This window comes from Odocoileus virginianus, chromosome 6 (genome assembly GCF_023699985.2).
Source record: "Odocoileus virginianus isolate 20LAN1187 ecotype Illinois chromosome 6, Ovbor_1.2, whole genome shotgun sequence".
Taxonomy (NCBI): domain Eukaryota; kingdom Metazoa; phylum Chordata; class Mammalia; order Artiodactyla; family Cervidae; genus Odocoileus; species Odocoileus virginianus.
Window position 1 is genome coordinate 72,658,485 of NC_069679.1, and position 23,024 is coordinate 72,681,508.

The 23,024-nt window shown below is 54.3% G+C and overlaps 1 protein-coding gene across 1 annotated transcript; it reads left to right on the forward strand.

Moving 5' to 3' along the window:
• Positions 1-1,537: 1,537 nt before the first annotated feature.
• Positions 1,538-22,772, forward strand: VSX2 (visual system homeobox 2). The gene is made up of 5 exons (XM_020906852.2): positions 1,538-1,907; positions 3,187-3,271; positions 7,079-7,202; positions 19,918-20,098; positions 20,845-22,772. Exons 1-5 carry the CDS (start codon positions 1,538-1,540, stop codon positions 21,168-21,170), a joined length of 1,086 nt encoding a protein of 361 aa, XP_020762511.1. The 3' UTR covers positions 21,171-22,772.
• The last annotated feature ends 252 nt before the right edge of the window (positions 22,773-23,024 follow it).

The following is a 23,024-nucleotide window of genomic DNA, read 5'->3' on the forward strand; positions in this document are numbered from 1 at the left end:
CCTTGTTTTCTAGGGTCTGCCCATGGCAACTGACCCTATCTTTATTTCCCCTTGTAGAGTGCTTTCAAGTCAAGAAGCCCTTATTAAAAGCCTACCATATACTATGCTAGGCACAGTGGAGAGGGAAGTATTAAATACCAAGGTGGATAGACAGTCCTCAGCCCCAAAAAGCTCACAGAAGAATTAGCTGAGGAGATGGAGTGCAGTCACTCTGGAGTCCATGGTGCGTGCATGTGTGTGTGTGTGTGTGTGTGTGTGTGTGTGTGTGTGTGTGTAGAATCACCTTCACTTAACACTTGGACCCAAGGGAGCTCTCCTCCCTGAAAGCAAGAAATCAGTAGCTCCACTGCTCGCCTGTGGAATTCGGGCATTTCTTGTTTCTCCAGGTGAGAGTCCTGCCTGCCTAAAGCAGTTTCCTGCTGCCTCTCATGGCCCAGTTGCCTTTCCAACTGGCCCAGTGGCTGCAATTCTCCAGCTTCCAACACAGGAGTTAGTCAAGGGATCCCCTGTAGACTGGGGACAGAAGCTCACCTTTTGATTGCCCCTCACACCCTCCTCCTTCCCTCCACATCAACCATGCGCTCCTCTTCATTTGTTTGTTCAGTGAACTCTGAGGTATAGCAGACCCTCTGACTTGTCCACCTGATTGACTGGGAACCCCTAGCTCCTAGCTCTGAGCTGGTAAGGGCTCAAGGGAATGGATAGAAGAGCAAATCTTTTGGATGAACTTCATACTTCATTCTAGGAAAATGTTCAGATGTTCAGTGTTCTTCTCCAAAAGAAGTCACCACCACTCCTCTTTACTTCCAGGGACCCCTACACCTGACCCCTTTATTCATTCATTCATTGGGGGATATTTACTGAGTAGCTCTTCTAAACTAGGCATTGTATCTTGTGCTTTGGAGATCCCCACACCTCCCACTTCAAACCCCAAGGCCCTTCCTTCTCCCCATTGCCACCACACAGCTTGCCCAGGACGCTTGTTCCTTCCTTGCTCTTCCTTTTCCCCAAGGGTCCCCTATTTGGGCTTCTTTGACCCTGCCAAACCTGAATAGGAGTTGAGGGAGGGAGGGAGGGAGCAGGGCTCCCAGTCTCTAGCATCTGCCCTCAGCTCATCCTCCCACCCTACTCCAGGGACAGTCCAAACTGGCTCTGCCCAGAATCCCCAGCCACTGACCTCCTGGGACCACCCTGAACCTTGTTGCCCCATCTCAGTCTCTGGGGCCCCTTGCCCATGGGTGTCCTACAGAGCCCACCCGGTGCCCGGCCCCCAGCGCCCTGGCCCCTCAGCGCTGCCTGCGGCGGGAGCTGCCAGCTTTTTGGAATTCCTAATCGCTCTTGGCCCCGGTGATTGGCTGCTCAGCTCTGACCCCACTTGGGCTGCCGCCTGGTTGGATAAAAGGGGAATCTCCTTGGGGCTCCAGAGCATTAGACATCGCAGGGGGCACCTGGGACCAACTTCGTTAAGCGGGGAGCCAGCTGGGGGGGTGGGGGGAGCACAAGACTTGCGGCCTCGGCCCCTCCAAAGAGTCAAGAGATGACCGGGAAAGCGGGGGAAGCGCTGAGCAAGCCCAAAGCCGAGACAGTGGCCAAGAGTACCTCGGGGGGCGCCCCGGCCAGGTGCACCGGGTTTGGCATTCAGGAGATCCTGGGCTTGAACAAGGAGCCCCCCAGCTCCCACCCGCGTGCTACCCTCGACGGTCTAGCCCCAGGGCACTTGCTGGCTGCCCGCTCGGTGCTCAGTCCTGCAGGAGTGGGCGGCATGGGGCTACTGGGGCCCGGGGGGCTCCCCGGCTTCTACGCACAGCCCACCTTCCTGGAAGTGCTGTCCGACCCGCAGAGCGTCCACTTACAGCCGCTGGGCAGAGCGTCGGGGCCGCTGGACACCAGCCAGACGGCCAGCTCGGGTAGGTGAGGGTGAGGCTGTGTGGCTTGCCCTACTGGGGTGAGAACGGGGAACCCCACGCCCTCGGCTCTGGCTTGCATCGCCAGGCCTGTTCCTCCGGGTGCAGAAGTTGGTGCCAGGCCGAAGGGTCGCAGCGCGGACCTGGGGTCGGCGCGCCCTGGGGCCGGGAGGATGCTCCCAGCGGTGGCCGGCTTTGGGCTCCCGCGTTTCCGGCAGCCGAGCTGTCCCGTCTGCATGTTGAACCCGGTTCTGCGGCAGCGCCCGGTTGGGGCCCCACTGGAAAAGGGGCTTAGGGTGTCGGAGCCCGTGGGGCAGGCCGGGGGTCCCCCTTTTCTGCTCCACTTGGGCCGCGGCCTTTCAGAGAAACCACGCTCCTACAGCGCGATTCCGTTCCGGGCGTGAGCGCCCGGGGAAGCCGATGCCAGCTTCGGGCCCCAGCCCTGATGTCCAAAGTTGTCTTGCCCTTCTTCCTTCTCTCCACTCCAACCACCCACCCCGCGCTGGTCAGCTTCAGGACCATCTGGCCACCGCTGCAGCCCAAGCGGTCGGCATCCGCGATCCCACCTGAGCGCCACCGTATCCGGGATCCCGACCCTCTCGGACTGGGGGGCCACCGAACCTCCGGGCCGCTTTCCCGGCCGCACCTCTCCGTCGGCTCGGCCCTCCGCCTCTGGTTCGCGCTCTTCGATTCCCCCGATTTTCCGCTCTCGTTTTGTTTATTTATTTTTATTAATATCTGGAGGGGCAACGAAAAGTGGCGCGCCGCAGTCTCTCCAGTCCCGAGCGGGGCCGCACGGTGCGGGCAGTGGAAAGGGCGCTGTGCCCGGGGAGCCCTTCGCTCTTCCCGGAGTCCAGCTCTCCGCGCCCCGGGCTCCGCTCCGAGGGGGTGGGGGGCCACCTTCTGCACCCCGGCGCTGGGGCTGCAAGCGCAGGGGAGGGCGCCGAGCCCCGAGCACCGCCGGAGGGGGACCCTGCGACCCGGGAGGCTGTCTCGCTCCCCCGCCGTCCGCGTCCCGGGCGTGTCGGGGCCTTTGCTTCTCTTACAACGAAATCCGTCCACCACCTCCGGATTCCGGCGCCGGCCTGGGTAGAAACAGTCGCGGCTTAGGGATGGGGTCGCCCTCGCCGAGGGCTTCCCGGGGAGACCGAGCAGGCCGGGAGGCTCCCCGAGGCCGCCGGGGGTGGGGCCCTAGTGGGGCTTCAGGAGCCTGATGCACCCGGGTGCTGCGGTGCGCGCCCCCCACTCCATTCTGCCGCCTGTGCCTCCGCCCGCTTTTCAGATTCTGAAGATGTTTCCTCCAGCGACCGAAAAATGTCCAAATCGGCTTTGAACCAGACCAAGAAACGGAAGAAGCGGCGACACAGGTAAGGCCCCTGCAGCGCTTTCTGTCACCTTCGTGCTCAACCCATCCCCTGCGGTCCCCAGTTCGGGGGATCGGGTCTCTCGGACCCGAATCTCGCTGGCTGTAGATCTGAGGTCCGCGGCTGTGCCGGGACGGGGAGGTCGGACCGGGAGACCAGGCGTGGTTTGGGGACATCCTCCCGGGGCCCTGGCGTCCGGCCAGGCCGGGTGAGGATTAGGAGAGGCCGCCGAGGAAGCCGCATGTTTCAGGCTTTTCTCCTGCTTCTCCGGGAGAAAGGAGAGGCCTCAAATAGGGCCAAACCCTACCCATAGAGGGGCTGGAGACACCCATATGTCATCCCCGCCTCGGCACATTCGGAGAGTCACACACACCACTGGGCGGGCAGGTCGGCTCTCACCTCCCGCCGCAGCCGGTTCCTCTGCCCGCTGCCCGGTCCCCCATTCCTCCCCGCTGTCGCTGTCAGCGCCGCCAACCCCCTGTCTTTCTGCCCCCATCGTTGGCCAGATCTTGAGCGTGATATCCGCAGGGATGGCAAATTTGTTTTTGGCGTCTGCTCCGCTGTGATCCCTAAGCCTCAGTTTCCTTGTCTGTAAAATGGGGAGGGAGGAGTGTGTGGACTGGATGCCCCCGACCAGCCCTGGCTGGAGTGGAGTGGGCTGCATTGGAGCATATAGACTAAAAAGAGAGAGGTTATTTGGCTTTGTTTTCCTTTAAATATTTTAAAAACAGACATCACTGGCACAAAGTTAAAATTCAGTCCTGCAAAGTAATGCCCCTGCCTGGGTCTCTGCCTGAGACCCGTGTTCTCTTCCGTGGCCCGCACCTCCGCTACCAATTCCTTGTGTAAATTTATCAGGAGGGTTTCAAGAAATAAAGGCGTGAGAAACAATAATCGATCTGAGCTTTCTGCGGGTGCTGCTTGCAGGCGCTACCCTGCGCTCACCCTGGCTCTGTTTTCCTGATTTTCTCTCTGTCCCAGTGCAGGTGGGCTCCCCTCAAGGATTCCCTCCCGCCCTATGGACATTTCCCCCTGGGGTGCTCTCCTTCTCCCCACCACACCTCATCCTCTTCTCCCCAATTTGTTCTCATCCTCTTTGCATACTGTCTCTGGGTGCTTGTCTGCGTTTCTCTCTTCCTTCACCCCTGGAAATGACCCCACATTTTAAATTGGCTCTTCCTGACTTCTCGGACCCCTACAGGTTTCGAGTTGAATGTGGGTGAACTTTGACTTGGTTTCTTGGTGACCTCGGTTTGTTCCCTTCAGGCAGCTGTTTGTTTTTGTTTTCTTGTGTTTTATAGTGAACGGAAACGTTTTAAGTCCTGATCCTGGGTCATTATTTTATATTCATCGGTTCAACAAATATTCATTAAAACACCTCCTATGCACCCAACTCAGGCTGGTCCCAGGCTAGCAGGTTGGGGTGGGGTAGGGGGGGTGTCGGTATTCCTGTCTGCCTTGGGCTGCCAGAGGGGACCTCCAGCAAGGACTGGGAGGGCAGGTGGGAGTCTGGCTGACCGGCTTCTGTGCTGCTGCCCGAATTGGGGTGGGGGAGGGATTCTCCGAGCAAGGAGAGCAAAGACAGTGTTTCCGCATAGGGGCATCTCCTTGTGCGGCACTTGGATCTGGCTGACACACAGCCCAAAGTCCACGCTTAGGGTTCTTGACCCTCTGTCCTCACTTGATACCCTCTCCACTGGGGAAGACTTTGGGTGCTTCAGAGGGGTCCCCTAGGAGACAGGACAACTGGTCAACTGCACTAGGTTTCAGGCTATTTCTAATGTGTGAGGGGAACAGATTATTGGAGACAGGAGAATGGCTGGTGCCATTTTTAATTAGTAAAAAAAAAAAAATCTGAGCATCTTTTATTTGGGAAGTTCAGCTAAGAAACCTTGGAATCTGGTGATGAGAGAAAAACATCCCCTTATCTCCCAGAAACGCAGGGGGCTCGGAGGGATTAGAGAGGGGAGTGGGGATGGAGTCTCTCCGATTTTCCTCTTCTCTCTACCTGTAAGGCTCAGACTGGTTACATGGGAAACTGAAGGGTCTGGTGTGTGTGCATTCAGTTACTTCAGTCGTGTCTGACTCTTTGCGATCCCCATTTCTGAGTCCGCCAGATTCTTCTGTTCATGGGATTTTCCAGGCAAGTCTGGGGATCTGAGGCATCGTTTCATTTCATTTTGTTTCTTAATTCCTTTCTTTCTTTCTTTGTTTTTGTTTTGTTCTTTTTTTTTTTTTTTGAATGAGAGCTCTCCCAAGCAGAGTCTGGCACTTGAACCACTGAATGATCTGCCATCATCTTTCTTCTTTGGCTTTGGCCAGGCCACAATAGCTGTGGGTCTCATTTTTCCTAGTTTTGAAGAAGATGTACACGTTTTGTTTGTTTATTTTGACTGTCTGTTCAGGGGCCCTTTCAGTAAGTGGCAGGAGAGAAATAGAAAGCAGCAGATCTTCAAAATTCTGAAGAATTAACTTTCTGTATACATAAGCATTCCATTCCCCCCAAGAGAATAGGAGCAACGATTTAGAATCAAACCAGTCATTTTCCATAAAGAGCAGAATCTTTCTCTCTCACACATGCCCTGTATCATCCTCCAGGATGCCAAAGCCAACACAGGCAGGAGGAATACATGGGGTTTCCATCTGTACTTTTTCCTTGCTGGGTGACAGCAAGGACTGCAGTGAGGGATTTAACCTCCCCTTGTGCTGGTCCCAGGGTTCAAATCCCAGAGGCTCTACTTCAACCATTGTAGAAGCTGAGTCTATAAAATCTGGACCTTATTACACCCCAGCTTGTTGAGGAAGGTGCAGGATAAAGGTCGCCTAGAACCTGTGAAATTCAGGTCTGAAAAGAGAAGAATTTATGTTGGTAAGGGGGTGTGTAGTGTATTTATTTGAGAAAGGGGGATTATGAACCCCCCAAATATTGGAGGTGGAAAACTGTCTTGTGTTGGAACATATCCATTTGCTAGCGGAGAGGATGTAGCTTTTACTGGACTCTTAAAGAACTTTATGTTAATAACTCAAAATAGGTCGATGTAAACTGCTCTGTGGGGGTTGGGGGCTGTGTCGTTAGGCTCTCTTGGGATGGCCTGAGTGAACTGCCCCTAAATGGGGCTCCCCCTGCGTGAGTGGCTGCACCTGGGTGTGGTGGGATGATGGAAAGGTGGCCCTTGCCTTCGGAGCACCAGAAAGGACAGAGCACCCCCACTTCCCCCCTCCCTGCCCCCAAGACTCTGAGGGCAGCCCTGAGGAGCCGGTGAGGAGGGTGAGGTGAAGGGCTGGGAGGTTTGGTTAGTTCTCCACTGTAGAAACCCTGGGGCGGCTGCTGCATTTGACCTTCCGCTGAGTCTTCAAACTCTTGAGTACAATTTAAAAGATCAACTCTCAGGTCTGTGAGTGGAGCCTGGGGCGGCAGGTCCTGCCTGGGGCTGAGGCACTTACTTACCTGGTGAGGCCTTTGTTCCGTGCCTGGGAGGAGGAATAGGGCCTTTCTGCAGTTTCCTAAAACTTATGCCTTAACACCCTTCCCCCAAAGCACGTTCAGGAAGATTCCCAGTATGAAATGTCCCTGAGGGCTGAAATAGCGCCCCAACCACTAGAAGGGAGTGTGGGCCCTCAGACTGGAATGAAGAAGAGTCCAGAGGGTGTGCGGGGATGGGGGCAGGAGAGAGGGGTTGTATTCGATTGCACTGGCCCAGGCTGGGTTTGGGGGCTGTTTAGGAGCCACAGGGGAGGGCTATTGTGTCTTCTCTGGGACAAACTCTTTCCATTTTCAGGGTCCTGACTGTCTGGGTTTGCTCCCCTCAGGACAATCTTTACCTCCTACCAGCTAGAGGAGCTGGAGAAGGCATTCAATGAAGCCCACTACCCTGACGTCTATGCCCGGGAGATGCTGGCCATGAAAACGGAGCTGCCTGAAGACAGGATACAGGTAACACAGCCTTGAGTCCCTCTCTCACACTCTCTTCACTGCCCCGGGCTCCCACACACCCCTCTCTCACCCCCCTGCTGCTTGTCTGTAATCACCTCCTCAAGCAACAGTTCATTTAAGCGATAGTAGCTGAATACCTACCACGTGAGATGGGTGCTGCTGGAAGGATGGGAGACTTGGCAGACAAGACGCGGCCTGTGGCTGCAGATTGTGGGCTTCCTGAGGAGTATGGCAGACTGTGAGGGGGCATTGGTGGTTGCAGATGGAGTTCTGGGTGGGCCTAGGGGTCTGAGCAGGTGTCTCCCAGGAGGTAAATGTCTCCTTCAAGGCCTGGGTGCCTGAGGGTGGAGGGGAGCTGCCTCCCCCATGAGGAAGACCTGGCCCCCTGCCTTCCCACCTACTCCCCACCACCTCCATCTACCTGAGGCTCCTTACTTCTCACAACCCAGCAGCTGGTCCTGCCCAGGGCTTCTGCTCCTGGGCGTCTCCTGGACCAGCCATTCCCCTCACCTCCTTACCAGAGAGTTTTGTGGAGAGCCAGCCCTGGCTGGTTGGGGCTGTCCTCAGCTGTGCTGGGCGCCAGGCCTCCTTTCAGCAGCAGCAGGATCCTCTCAAGTCCAGGACTCCGCTCAGCGGACAGGAATGGGTTGCTTAATCATTTCTCCAGGAGGAAATGCAGTCTGGTCATTCTCCAGACAGGGCCTCCATGAGGAGGAAGCAGGGCTGGGGTGGAAGAACATTTCCAGAAGATTTGAAGTTGCCGTAGCTGATTCAAGACCTTGAACCAGAGCTGCTTCTGTCGGGACACCTGAGTGGCCCGGAGTAGTTGACCTGCCAAGGCTGGGAAAGGCAGGGAGGGTCCCGACTTCCTGAAACCCTTTTGCTCTGAATTTCCTCCTTCTTTGTGTCTCCAGGTGTGATGTGTGTTGGGGGGTCGGGGGGGGGGGGGGGAGGAGCGGGGAGGACAAGTCCAGCGAAGGAACCAAATAAGGTGTGTAGGTTCTTTGCACTCGCTCACTGGAGAACCAGAGAATGGGGAATGCCGCGAGAGCGGCTTTTCCAGAAGAGCCTTCCTCTCCCTTGGAAGTCTATTGGGAATTTCAGCCAATGGCTTTAGACAGTGACACTAACAATAAGCTCAATTATACATAAGCAGATTATCAGTTTGGTGCATTATCCACGGTGGCCTGGATCCATCATCTCCACCCAACTAAGTTCCAGTGGGGAAAGGCTGGATGTTGATTCTGAATCCTGTGTGTGTATGTGTGTGAGTGTGTGTGTGTCTGTGTGTGTGTGTGTGTAAGCCAAGACCCAATCCAATTCACATGTGGTGGTAACCCCTACCTGGCCTTCATTGGGGTAGAGCTGGTCCTTACAAGCAGCCAGGGTTGGTGAGGTTGCCAGACTTCCCCTTTGATTGGCCGCACATTTGCACTGTTGACCAGTAGAATGGAACAGCTCTGTCTCTTGCAGTGGGCTGTCCTAAAATCTGTTTGGCCATGGTGGTGGTAGCAGTGGGTGGGAGAGTCCGAAGGCTGTGAGGAGAGCTTGCCCTCAGCTGTAACTGCATTGCTATAAACGCTCAGCCTGCAGACTCTAGACTTCTTAAAATTGTCTGAGGGGTTGTCTACAGGTTGGTGTCTGAAACCACCAGCACTAGCATGGAGGAGCCAAGGGTGTGGAGTACATTGATCTCCTGGACTGCAAGGACTGACAGTGGAATCTGTGGCGAAGGGTCTCTGTAACTCTTCCAGCACTGCCTAGTTCTTCAGCTAAATGCTGCCCACAGAAGGTGTGGGTTATCAAATGGCCCGGTCCCCAAATATTTTGAAGCTTCCCAGGTGGCCTTAGTGGTAAAAGACCCTGCCTGCCAATGCAGGAGACTAAGAAACACGACCCAGATTTGGCCCCTGGGTCGGGAAGATCCCCTGGAGAAGGGCACAGCAACCCACTCCAGTATTCTTGCCAGGAGAATCCCATGGGCAGAGGGGCCTGGCGGGCTACAGTCCACAGAGTTGCAAAGAGTCAGGCACTACTGAAGCGACACAGCACACATGTCCAACCAAATGCTTTACCAGGTGACCTGGGAAAGGTCTTCACGTCTATTAGTGATGACTATCTATCAAAGCTCCAACCCACAGAGCAATTCCCATGTGTCTGGTGTTCTAACTATGGGTCCTGCACAGGAGAGGCAGGGTTGTGCAGTGGTTAGGGACACTCACTCTGGAGTTGGACCATCCCGGCCTCACCAGGTACCAGTTGAATGACTGTGGACAGGCCACACTTCACCAGCCTGAGCCTCCACTGCGCATCTGTAAAATGGGCATGACAGTGGCAGTTGCAGCTGATGAAGTTGTGTGTGTCGCGTTTACCAGCGGGCCCAGCGTGGGGCCCAGCTCTTACCTGGGGCTGACCATTCCACCAATGGATGCACTTTGTTGTTGTTGTTGTTTAGATGTACTTTGTTGTTGTTGTTTAGTCATGTCTGAATCTTTTGTGATTCCATGGACTGTAGCATGCCAGGCTCCCCTGTCCTCCACTAACTCTTGGAGTTTGCTCAAATTCATGCCGTTGAGTCAGTGGTGCTATCTAACCATCTCATCCTCTGCCACCTTCTTCTTTTGCCATGAAAAGAAGGAAGGGGGAAGTTATTAGAGGCTCCAAGTCTGAAGTTAGACATCCTCAGATGGAATGGAAAGGTTAAGGGACTGGATCTTCAGTCAAGGATCCAGATCTTAGTTCTGGCTCTGACACCCACCAGGTATGGCAGAAGCCAAGTCACTTCCCGTCGCTCATCTGTAAAAGAAAGAGGGGGAATCCCTCCTGGAGAGCCGTCTCCTCAGGGTCACCTCTCTCATTCCAACTCTGGGCTGCCACTGGTGGGATGGTCAGCCCCAGATGGACAGCTGGGCCAACCCAAGGAAGCCCCTGGATGTGTCTGAGACCTACTGTCTAATGAGAACCCAGTGTAGATGTGAAAAGTCAGACATGCACTGTGCTTAGTCGCTCAGTCAAGTCCGACTCTTTGCAACTCCATGGACTGTAGCCCACTAGCCTCCTCTGTCCATGGGAATTCTCCAGGCAAGAATACCGGAGTGGGTTGTCAAGCCCTCCTCCAGGGGATCTTCCCAACCCAGGACTGAACTAGGGTCTGCTGCATTGCAGGCACATTCTTTACCAGCTGAGCTATCAGGGAAGCCCAAATTCAGACACACCTACTTCTAATCTTTGTTTCACTGCCAGCAAGCCAAGCTCTAGACCTCAGATTACTCATTTGTAAACTAATAATAATAAAAATTCTCTAAAATTAACAAAAATATTGTTATTATTAGCATTATTAGTACATAGCATTGTCCCAGATATTAAGTGATTTCCATGCCTTTTTTCATCCCTTCTTCACAATAACTAGATGAGTTATATGCTATTCTTATCCCCTTATCTGGATGAGGTAACTGAGGAGCTGAGAGGTGAAGTAAGTGGTGGACTGGGATTTAAACCCAGTACCCCTCAAGTACTATCTCAAGAGAGCAAATGAAGGTAAAGGGAGTGCTTATCTACAGAAACTGGAACAATTAACGCCAATTTCAATGATGAGGGGTCAGCCCCCTTAATAGTGGCTGATTTCCTCGACCTTTATGCTTTGAGGGCAAGCACTTCCCCCCTCTACATCTCTCTAAGTTGGGGTGAAGGGATAAGTTGCACTGTTGGGGGAAGAAGAGATTTCTAGTCTTCATATCAGTTCAGTTCAGTTCAGTCACGCAGTTGTGTCTGACTCTTTGCAACCCCATGGACTGCAGCACACCAGGCCTCACTATCCATCACCAACTCCCGGAGTTCACCCAAACCCATGTCCACTGAGTCGGTGATGCCATCCAACCATCTCATCCTCTGTTGTCCCCTTCTCTTCCCGCCTTCTATCTTTCCCAGCATCAGGGTCTTTTCAAATGAGTCAGTTCTTCACACCAGGTGGCCAAAGTATCGGAGTTTCGGCTTCAGCAGCAGTCTTTCCAATGAATATTCAGGACTGATTTCCTTTAGGATGGATTTTGTATCAGATTCCCTGGTCGCTCAGACGGTAAAGCGTCTGCCCACAATGCGGGAGACCTGGGTTCGGTCCCCGGGTTGACAAGATCCCCTGGAGAAGGAAATGGCAACCCACTCCAGTATTCTTGCCTAGGAAATTCCATGGATGGAGGAGCCTGGTGGGCTCCAGTCCATGGGGTCGCAAAGAGTCCAGCAAAGAGTCCAAAGAGTCGGACATGACTGAGCGACTTCACTTTCACTTTCACTTTTCACTTTCATATCAGAGCCAGACACAAGGTCCTTTCTGTGTCTCTGAGAAATGCTAGGATGTGGCATTCTGGAAGCCCCCACCAGATGTCAGCCCTGGGGAAGAGGAAATGGTTTCCAGACTGAGTTTATTTCCTCTATGGGTCATTTATTCTCAGTATTTTGATATATTCACTTACGTGCTTACTGTATTTTTTTCTGACAGAAGTTATACTTATTTAGAATGCCTACATTACAGATGTGCAAGTGAACAGAGCCATCTCACCTCCACTCTTAGCAACCTGGTATGTTCGGAAGGATGAGGTTTGGCTTCTCTGATTAGTGCTGTTACATTCTGTCTCTTTTAACATGGTCCCTGCCCAAGGGTGGGAAAAAAAATTTTAGGGGGTTACATCCCAGAAGTTAAAAGATAACTACATGGATGGGAAAAGACTGCAGTGTGTCTCAGCCTGGGAAATAGATTAGAAACACAGGGAAGCTTTCAATTGATTGATTGCTTTTTTTTACTTTACTTTTTAATTTTTTAAAATAACTTTTGGCTGCACTGGGTTTTTGCTGAGGCATGCAGGCCCTTCAGGGCTTCCCTGGTGGCTCAGCATTAAAGAATCTGCCTGCAATGCAGGAGATGCAGGAGACTCGGGTTCGATTCCTGGCTGGGGAAGATCCCTGGGAGGAGGGCATGACAACCCACTCCAGTATTCATGCCTGGAGAATCCCATGGACAGAGGAGCCTGGTGGGCTACAGTCCACGGGGTCGCAAAGAGTTGGACACGACTGAAGTGACTGAGCATGCAGGCTCTTCCAGGGCTTACCCTGAGGCATGTGGGATCTTAGTTTCCCAATCATCCCTTGCATTGGAAGGCAGATTCTTAACTACTGAACCATTTGGCAAGTCCCAGGGCAGCTTTTAAAAATTACTCATGCCAGAGACTTCCCTGATGGTCCAGTGGCTTAGACTCTGTTCTAAAGCAGGAGGCCCAGGTGCGATTCCTGGTCAGGGAGCTAGATCCCACATGCTACCACTAAGAACTTGGTGCAGCCAAATAAATAAATACATTTAAAGTAAAATGAAATTACCTGTGCTGGCCTCCCACACCTAGCAATACTTATTTAATTGGTTTGGTGTGAAGCTATTGCATCTATGTTTTGTTTTTTTATTTCGGGGCACACTGGGTCTTCATTGCTGCACAAAGGCTGTCTCTAGTTGTGACAAGTGGTGGCTACTCATTTTTTTTTTTCCTCAAAGTTCTCAAATGCCTTTATTTTGAGATATTAAAAAACTGAAAATATAACTTCAAGATTTCTAGACTATTGTATTTCCTTTTTAAAAATGTACTTATTTTCAATTGTGCTTTACAATATTGTGTTGGTTTCTGCCATACATCAACATGAATCAGCCATAGGTATCAGCCCTCCGTCTTGAATTTCTCTCCCACCTCCCACCCCATCCCACCCCTCCAGGGATTAGTCTTTAGTTGCCGTGAGCAGGTTTCCCATTTCAGGGGCCTTGTTGTGGAATACAGGCTCTAGGGCGCAAGGGTTTCAGTTCTTGCAGCACGTGGTCAGCAGCTGTGGTGCACGGGCTTAGTTGCTCCACAGCATGTGGGATCTTCCTGGGCCAGGGATTGAACCCGTGTCCCCTGCATTGGCAGGTGGATTCTTAACCACTGGACCACCAGGGAAGCCCTATCTGTTTGTTTTTAAAACTCTCCAGGTGACTGTTATGTAGTCAGAGTAAAAATGCTGGGTCAGAGGCTCAGGAAAAGTGTCTCTGTTTAAGTGAGTTAATATGAGTGGAAGAAAGTGGAGTAGTGGGTGACACAGTGGAATGACCTATCCAGGAATTTAGGGACGGATGCTCCCTGGGCCTGCCAGGAAACATAGGCAGAGCTGCCCTCTAGTGGACGTTAGAGGCTATAGCAAGGCCAAGCTTCTCTGAGCCTGAAGCTGGGACTGGAAAGGGTGTGCTGAAATATGTTGTCAGAAGTGCTGAGTGCGTGTGGAGTGCGAGGTCATTAAATCATGCCAGCAACTAGCCCAGATTAATCAGCTTCCAGTCAGAGGAGAGGAGAGAAGGTAGGTGAATGTGTTGAAAACTGCCACAGGGCCGAAGAAGCAGGGCCTGATAGCCTGGGACAAGACGGGAGGGAAGGGCCCTAGGGGCCAGAATGTGCAGAGTATCTATTATGCATGGTGTCTCCTTTAGGGGGCGACCCTGGAGGGACCTCAGAGGGAAGAGGCCTGGGTATGTCATCCTGTGGGGCTAGAAGGCTGGGAGCTTGCAAGGACAAGAGACACCCTGGTTACCCACAAAGGGGACAGAGAGCTGAGAGCCTGGCTGGCTTGAAGGGTGCCCTGAACCAGAAGAGCATCCCTCTGGCAAGAAGCCCTTTCAAGGATCTGGTCCACCCGTGAAGGCATGAGCTCTTGGGCCCCTCTCTGCCAGGTGTGGAGGCACCAGCTGTCAACAGCCAGAGGCCTCCTCCCTGGGCGCTGTGAGCGCTGCCCGGGCACCACCTGTGGGAGGAGGCACACCAGGAAATCCAGGCTCTTCCTTGAGCTGGAAGACCTTCCCCGCTCTCCCTTGCCTGGAACTCCCAAGTTGGTGACCCTTGATGTCCCTTGTGAGCCCCTTCTCAGGCACTCGGAGGCCTGGAAGAGGAAGGCAGGGCTCTGGTCTTCGCTGGGGTCTGCACGCCGGTCCTCCTGAAGAATTCCGACCCGACTTTCTTGGGCATGGAGCAGTGGCTTCTAGAAAGTGTGCAGTCTGGAAAGTAAGAGAGGAATTGAAGGAGTACTGTGGGTTTGCCAGAGCTAAGGGACCAAGCAGGAAACGGGGCCTAAATGAACGAATCTCAAAGGTGGGAGGTGGGAGGACCCGGCTTTACGTGAATAGTGTCAACGAGAATTTGCTCATTTGTCCGTAGAATTCATCCAGCACCAGGCCAATGTTTTCCAGTACTTACAACACGTTGGGCATTTCCCATGAACTATTCTATAGAATTTTTACAACAAACCTGCAAGGAAGTGGTATCATAGGGCTGATGAAGAATCAGAAGCTCAGAAAGGTTAAGAACCGTGTCCAAGTTCACAAAGGCAGTGGAGGCAGAACAGGATTCTCCAGTCCAGGTCTTCTAGCTTCCTCTCATAGCCAACAGCATAGGTGGTCTCTTACATTTGAGCCTCCGGGGTCTGGGGTACATTAGAAATGCAGGGAGTGTTGCAGGGGGCATCTGTTTGGCCCCTAGAGGGGAATTCTAGTCTAGTGTTAATCACTCAGTCATGTCTGACTCTTTGTGACCCCATGGACTGAAGCCCGCCCGTCTCCTCTGTCCATGGGATTCTCCAGACAAGAATACTGGAGTGGATTGCCATTTCCTGTTCCAGGGGATCTTCCCAACACAGGGATCGAACCAGGGTCTCCCGCACTGCAGGCAGATTCTTCACTGTCTGAACCACCAGGGAAGCCCCTAGAGGGGAAACTAGAGACTGTCTGTATTAAAATCTTACAGCCTGGAGGTCAGTTCTGTCCCCCCACTGCACCTCCTGGGGTGGTGGTTGTTATTATTATTTGTCAGTCTGGCCTTGCTGCAGGGCATGTGGAAGAGGCCAGAGGAGCAAGTAATGCCACTAATGAACCTGCTCCCTGCACAGACTCTCACTGACTTTCTGTGCCTCCACTGAAATAATAATGAAAGTGAAAGTCGCTCAGTTGTGTCTGACTCTTTTCAACCCCATGGACTATACAGTCCATGGAATTCTTCAGGCCAGAAAACTGGAGTGGGTAGCCTTTCCCTTCTCCAGGGGAATCTTCCCAACCCAGGGATCAAACCCAGGTCTCCCGCATTGCAGACGAATTCTTTACCAGTTGAGCCACAAGGGAAGCCCAAGAATGCTGGAGTGGGTAGCCTAGCCCTTCTCCAGCGGATCTTCCCGACCCAGGAATTGAATTGGGGTCTCCTGCATTGCAGGCGGATTCTTTACCAACTGAACTATCAGGGAGACCAGAAGTAATAATAAGTAGCATCTACTGATGCTAGGATGAGATGAAATGAGGATGAGATGGTTGGATGGCATCACCAACTCGATGGACATGAGTCTGAGCAAGCTCCAGGAGTTGGTGATGGAGAGGGAAGCCTGGCGTGCTGCAGTCCACGGGGTCACAAAGAGTTGGACATGACTGAACAACTTAACTAAGCATCTATTGAGCACCTTCTATGGGACAAACACTGGTTTTAGGCACCCTCACTTATTTCATTAATCCCCCAAACAACCCAGAAAAGTAGGTATTCTTATTTTATGCTTGAAGAGACTGAAACTGAGAGAAGGCAAGTAACTTGCCCGAGATGACTTAGCAATTTTTGTTGCAGTTGGGAATTCCAGTTCAGGACTACTTTCAATGCTTCTGGCAAATGTTTAAGTTCTGCACACATACTGGTTGCTTCCTGGAAAGAAAGAGAAAGGCAGATATGAAGAGTGGTTAGAGTTCATTCTAATTCCTTGTCCGCTTCCCTCCAAGGCACCAATGCCACAGCTTCTCTGCCAACTGTCCTAAAGAGAAATTGTTTTGGCTGTCCAGGTTTCTTCCATAAATTGGAGCAGCATCTGGTATTCAAAGAGAGCCAGGCGTTTCAGGAACCCATAACCAAGGGTCCGAATGACTCCTGGATTGAACGACCAGCTGGCACCAACCCCCCTGGGAGTGTCTGTGGACAAAATCTGATCCACAGACCAGTTATTCATTTGTCCAAATCAGAAGACTGGGGAAAATCGTTCTGTTTACAGGTCTCAGAAATGATCTGAATCCCAAGTCGGTGCCCCCTTCTTTAGTGTTCCAGTAAAGATGCTGTTTCCATCTGAGAACCCTGCCCGCCCCCACCCCCCACTCAAGCTCATGGGATCCTGGGGAAGCCAGGACAATGCATCTTTCCAGGCATCAACACTTGTGGGGGACGGGGGCACAGTGGAGGGGGGGCAGTTAATGAGCATCTCTGCCTTTGCTTTCTCCACAATCCCTTCTTCAGGATACCTGATTCTAAACCGTGCTGAAACACGCTTCTTCCATCAGTTTGTCATCAAAACTCATTCTTGACAAAAACCAGATGGGACTTCATGCTCTTTATTTGTCCCTCATGCATGTATGTATGTTTTGCTGCAGAAATCAGAACTGGTGGATTTGACTATGGGGAGGTGCTGCTGCTACAGAATGTTACATAACATGCAGTATATGCACCACATATTTTTTCTAAAATTCAAAACATTCTGGAGTCTGCCCCCCCCCCCCCCCCCCCCCGTGGGTTTTCCAGCGGCCTTATTGTTCTGTAATGCACTGTATTCAAGCAGGAAAGTCATCTCCTGCCCGGGAGGCAGAGGGCTTACTTAAGATTCATCAAGATAGCCTTCTCATCCCTCTGTGGTCAGACTCGGAATTCCACATTGGAATTCCATCACCAAGGGGTTCACTCTTTGCCGTCTTCTCTGTCAGGTGGATGAAACCAGAAGCCGCTTACACCTTTCTGTGGCTTAGCCCTTTTAGATGCTTCCCCTGTGCGAAAATGTAGCTTAAGACTCGTGAGTACTTGTAGAGGACGACCCAGCGCTAAGGGGGAAGAGAGAACAGGACAGAGGACAGAGGTCTCAGACAAAACGCAGGCCTTGGGTGTTGCAGGGGGCCTGCTGGACAGACAGGCAGGGCTGCTGGGGAGAAATGTATACACGCAGAGCCAGGCCAGGCGGAGGGCCGAGCTCCTCCGAACTCCACTGCACACGGCTCTGCGCTCTGAACTTAAGTGTCCAGAGCGCAGCCATCTAATAGCCTTCCGGTCACATAAACCCATTCCTTGGCCAGGTTTTCTCAGTGCGGTCTGGGTCCAGACCAGGGGTAGAGGGTTGGGGGGAGGCCTTGCATCGGTTCCACAGCTTTCCAGGAGGTGCCAAACCCAGTGGTGGCAAACGTGCGGCTCACGGGGGGCGACGCCACCGGGGGGGGACTGAGGAGTGGTCGTTTTCTAACAGGCGAGGCTGCGGGTCACCGTGGGGTTGGCGGGGCCGGGGGGCAGTCTGAGGCCGCATCTCTCCCATTGTCAGAAGTTCCTAGTTATTTACAAATGAGGAAATGCCCAAACAGGGTACACACGATCAGGGTCAACGTAAAGGTGTGCACGGATCATGCGGTCTTTCCGCAAAGCGCCGGTGACCGCGGGGCTCTTTGAGGGCCGGCCTCTCGGGTGCGCGGCGCGGCGGGGCGGCCGGGGCGCCCCCTTTGCTGGATGCGGCCGGCCAAGTTCCGCCGCAGACCTGGGGCCTCCAGGAGCTGCCGGGGCGCTCACTCCGCCACCTGGCGGCGGCGGCGGCGGCGGGAACCGCAGGGGTGCACGGATTCCGCGTCCCCGCCCCCACTCCCCACGCCCGCGCCCAGGCCTCCCCGCGGCCGAGGCAGCAAAGGGTTAAGCTGTCAGCGGCGCGATGTTAAACAGGTGTCAAAGGCGCCCCATATATCTGCAGATTGAAATCAAATTCTTCGCCGTATAAAAAGATAAATTACCCAGGCGCTGCCGCGCGTCCCACTCATCACGCCAGCGCCAGACGGCAAGCAATTTTTTTTTTTTTAATGTGCTAACGACCTAATCAAGCAATCAAGTCGGAGAAGATTGCAGAGTGACCGGGGCAGCCATCTGCCGGCGAGCCCCGCATTCATTTCCCGCGCCCCCGCGCGTGGAGAGGGGGCCGGGAAGGGAGCTGCCGGGAGGGAGGGGAAGGGGGGAAAATCCTAAACAAATTAACACCCAATTTTCCCCGTCTAATTAGTTAAATGAGGAGTGTTTGGGGTCCCCCGGGGAGGGGGAGCGGCTCGCGGCGCGGTTAGCGCTGCTCCCCAGCATTAATTAGTGCGGGTCAATGCCGCGGATCCCGGGAGAGCAGCCGCTTTAATTTCCCGTGATATTTCAGTGCCTGAGGCCCATCGATTCAAACAGAAATTAACTTATTTTTCAATCAGCCCAGGGCTGCCCCTGGGGGTGACTCTTCTTTTGCCGCCTCCTGAATAGAGCTGGAGCAATTTTTCATCAAAAGCTGAAACCTCCGCCGCCCGGGGGGCGGGGGGCGGGGGCGTGGGCCCAGAGGGAGGGGCGGGGACCTGGTCCAGGCGAGGGAATGGAAATCGCCCAGGAAACTAATAGATTTTTCCGAACCCGCCTCTGCCCTCCCCTGCCCCCACCCCACCCTCTACTTCTGGGGTGTTTGGGCGTCTCACCAAACTCCCCCCCGCCAAGGGTCAGGGCCTGTGGAGCGGCTGTGAGGGGAACACGAGGGGGCCACCGGGACCGCAGGTGCTTCCTGCGTCCACCCGTCTCCCACGGGCTGCTCACCAGCTTGAGGGACAGTGCAGCTGGCCCTGGCCCTGGCTCCTGTCAGCTGCCAGAAACGTCAGGAAAGCTGCTTGGGGGGACCAAGACATTCCCTCCTCCTCCAAGCATGTCCGGGACCTTGGGATCTTCTCCAAACACCCGGCTGGGGCGTTGCTGCTAGATCCAGCGAACCCCCTGCTCATCCCCACCCTGCAGCAGTCTACTTCGGGGCCAGAGAAGCGCCCCCTGGCGGTTATCTCCCACCCCGGTCTCCTAGGTTCCTACCTTCACTTGCTCTACTCTTCACACACAAGGAATTTTATCTTCCCTCCCTGTCTGAGGGATGGCTGCCCAGCTCCTCCAACTATCACTCAGGGTTAAAGTCCAAACCTGTGGAAAGTGGGTGAGCGGAGCCCCCGCAGGGCTTGCCCAGGACAGGGCAGAGAAGGGAGGCTGACTCAGGCCTCCTGGGTGTGTCTCCTGCCCGGGCTCTGGGTAGGTTCAGGCTTCCTGACACCTGGATGAAATGCCTTCTGCTGCCTGAGTCCACACTCACCTCACCTGCCTGGGACTGCCCTGGCCTCTGGAGTTCTGGTGTGGAGGAAGAGCCTGAACCAAAGGCACTGCTAGTTCATCCCCTGACAAGGACTCTTTCCGTCTGCAAGTCAGAAAGGGATGCTGGAGATGTGAACCCTTGTATGAGAGCTATGAGGCTCAGGTTTCTCCACAGCAAACTGAGGACCACGTGGGAACTGCCCAGCTGCAAGACCCAGTCCGGGAGGCATCCTATTGCATCACCCTAAACTACTTTGATTGGGAAAAAAAAAAATCATTTTGCCCATCATATTCTCGCAGAACTTGTATCTCACTCTGGACACCCTGAACCAAGAGGAACCCCGGGGGACCAAGGGGTGGGTGAGCCCTTACTTGGAGAAACCAAAGTCAACAGGGAATGGGGTCACTGGCAGTCAAAGAGGTGGGGGCCCTTAACTTCAGGCAGACACGGGGGTGGGGGGCTTGGGGGATGCTGGCCTCTGCCTCATAGAGGACGTCCCTGACCTGTTCCTCTGCACTAGCAGGTCTGGTTCCAGAACCGCAGAGCCAAGTGGAGGAAGCGGGAAAAGTGCTGGGGCCGAAGCAGCGTAATGGCCGAGTATGGACTCTACGGGGCCATGGTGCGCCACTCCATTCCCCTGCCAGAGTCCATCCTCAAGTCCGCCAAGGACGGCATCATGGACTCCTGCGCCCCGTGGCTGCTGGGTAAGAGCCCGCACCCTCCCTGGGGTCCTGCCCCTGGGGCGAGGGGAGCGGGCTCCCGAGGAGGGACAAAGCCCTGAAGCAGGAATGCCTGGTGGCCACAACAGCCTGGCGGGAGAGAGGCCCTCAGAAGCTGGCCTCCCAGTCTCCCTTGGAGGGGGCTCCGAGGGCAGGCTGCACCCAGGGCTGGGTGTCTGTCCCTCTGTGCCTAGGACTCTCATTCTGCGGGTTCTGTTGCTCTGTGAGGAGGGGATGGCTATTGCCCCAGGGGATGTATCCTCCTATTCCCTTGCCAGAGCTGGGGCTGTGGTGAATGAAGCAGCCCCTCTTGGGAGCTTGGGGGCCCCGAGGTCCCTTTGACCACCATTCTGGCTTTGCCCAAAGGACTTTTTTCCCCTAAATCTCCCCACCTGCCACGGGGACCTGAACCAGTTTGTCTTGGGGTTCAGAGATCTGGAATCCCAGAGAGGGCGGGGGTAGCAAGTGCTGTGCTGGTGAAGGGACAGACAGGCTGCCCGGGGAGGGGGGTCCAGGAGCCCAGGGACGTGGCTTGGAGGAGCCCTCTGCCGGGCCTGGTGGTCCGCCGCAGCCTCCGCCCCCAGCCCCTGGGACGCACGTGTCGGCGGTGTGTGTAGTAAGGCTTTCTGCTCGTCCTTAATTCTGGCCTCTCTCTATCTTTGCCGTTTTTTCAGTTCAAGATGGCTTTCCCAGGCGCTTTTCTAAACCCGAATACCAACAATTCTTTTTAGGGATGCACAAAAAGTCGCTGGAGGCGGCAGCCGAGTCAGGGAGGAAGCCCGAGGCGGAGCGCCAGGCGCTGCCCAAGCTCGACAAGACGGAGCCGGAGGAGCGGGGTTCCGAGCCCCCCGCTGCCATGTCCCAGGAGGAACTGAGGGAGAACAGCATCGCCGCGCTCCGAGCCAGAGCGCAGGAACACAGCACCAAGGTGCTGGGGACTGTGTCCGGCCCCGACGGCCTGGCCCGCAGCGCCGAGGAGCCCGAGCGAGAGGAGGCCGCGGACGAAGACAGGCCGGCGGAGAGGCTGAGTCCCGCGCGGCTCGAGGACGTGGCTTAGGCCAGGGTGCGCGCAGACGCCGGAGCCCCAGGACTCTGCTCTCCTCGCCGGCCTGTGGTGCTGGGAGGTGTTCTCCCAGGCGAGGTCCCGGCCCCGCAGGCCCCTCCGTGCACCACCCCCCGGGCGGCTCCAGGCACAGCTCGGTTGTGGCTGAGGCTTTGGTCCACGCTGAGACATCCCTACCTAGTCCTGACCTGTCCAGCACCTTCCTCATCCTCACAGCCCTGCCTCAGAAGCCTTCCTGCTGCCCCAGCCCACCCCCTCAGGCTACTTTCGCTCAATTCTTCCCCTCCTCTCACTGTCTGAATCCCCCTCTGGTCTCTTGCTCCAAAGCGCCCTCCTTCCCAGCTCTATACCCACCGGTGGATTCTGTTCTGCCCAGACCCGAAGCCCTCAGCTGCAAACACTGCCACCGCGGCCCCAGGGATGAAGAACCTGCTCTCCACGCTGGTGTCTTTGAGCGCCCCAGCCCCCCAGCAGAACTCTGCTCCCCCTTCGGCAGTGTGGGTGTCCTGTCCTGCCAGCCCCCTGGGCACAACCTCTGCCCGCCCCCACCACTGGGGCCCAGATTCCAGATTATACTTGGAAAGCCTTGGCCTTGGGCCCCTCGGCCAGCCTTCATGTCATGCCCTTCATGGTCAGCATCAGGAACCCACCTTCCACACCCAGCCTGTCCCACTGTTCCTCCGGCAAAGATGCTAGGGTCGCAGGGGGGCGGTGTACAGTACCTGCAGTGAGGCCAGGGTGGGCCCTGCAGCCAGGGAGCACCTCTCACAGGTGCTCTAGCTGCTGCCCCTTTAGGAAGCCAAATCCTCCAGCTGGGACCCTTGGGTATGCGTTCTGGAACATCCTGACCTCTGATACCCTGCCTGTGACCCTGACTTGCTGTGCAAGGCATCCTTCCCTTAGAGCTTCTTGCAAATTACTGGCTTCCTTGTGCCCTGTCTTGGATCCCCCCCAATCCAGCTGTAAAATGAACACACAGGAAACCACAGATCTTGACTCAACTTGATCCAGGTCATTCCTGGAGTGGGCCTGGGGCTATAAATAGGCATCATGAATCGATCACAAGAAGGGTATGAGAAAAGGTTGAGAGTAGGGGAGGAGCCAGTGTTAGTTAGCCCAAACTATAGGCACACACACTTTCAGGCCAGGTGTGAGTGTGGAGCGTGTTGTCAAGTCAGGCAGTGATGGTGTTGGAAGAGGGGACGGGGTTTCTTCCTGTCTGCTGATGGGAAGACTCGTCCATACTGATGGCATCTTTGCAGCGGTCCCTTCCACCCCCAGGCCAGACACATGTCCCTCTCACTCCCGTGGATTTTTCTCTATCATCCCACCCACCTTTGCCGGGAATCCCTTGCAAGAGAGAGGCCTGAGACAGTGAGTTGGGATTTTAATTCCATGTCAGAAGTTGATTTCTTATTCATTCCGTTCATGGACCTTTCCTCCAGTTCTTCCTGTCTTTGTCTCCCTTTGGTTTGAAGAGTTAGATGGTAGCCTCTGGTGTGTAAATAATGTACATAGAATCAGAAGAAAGAAACTTGATATTGAAGTGTTTGAAATATGGAACTGTAATAACTTCTAGGTATTCAAAACCTGTGATTTCTGTGCCATTTTCTGTAAAGATACAAGTAAGAATAAAATTGATGTAAAAACAGCAGGGGAGGGATTCAGGAGTCCTCTGTGGATGAGCATAGTGTCTGTGTGTGTGTATGGGTGGTAAAAAAAGTATTGGGTTGGCCAAAATGGCCTTTCAAACCCTGACCAAACATTTTGGCCTACCCAATAAATCCGTGAAGTCAAGTTTAGGTCAAAATGACTAGATTCCTATTTTTAAATTACTACTACTGTAGA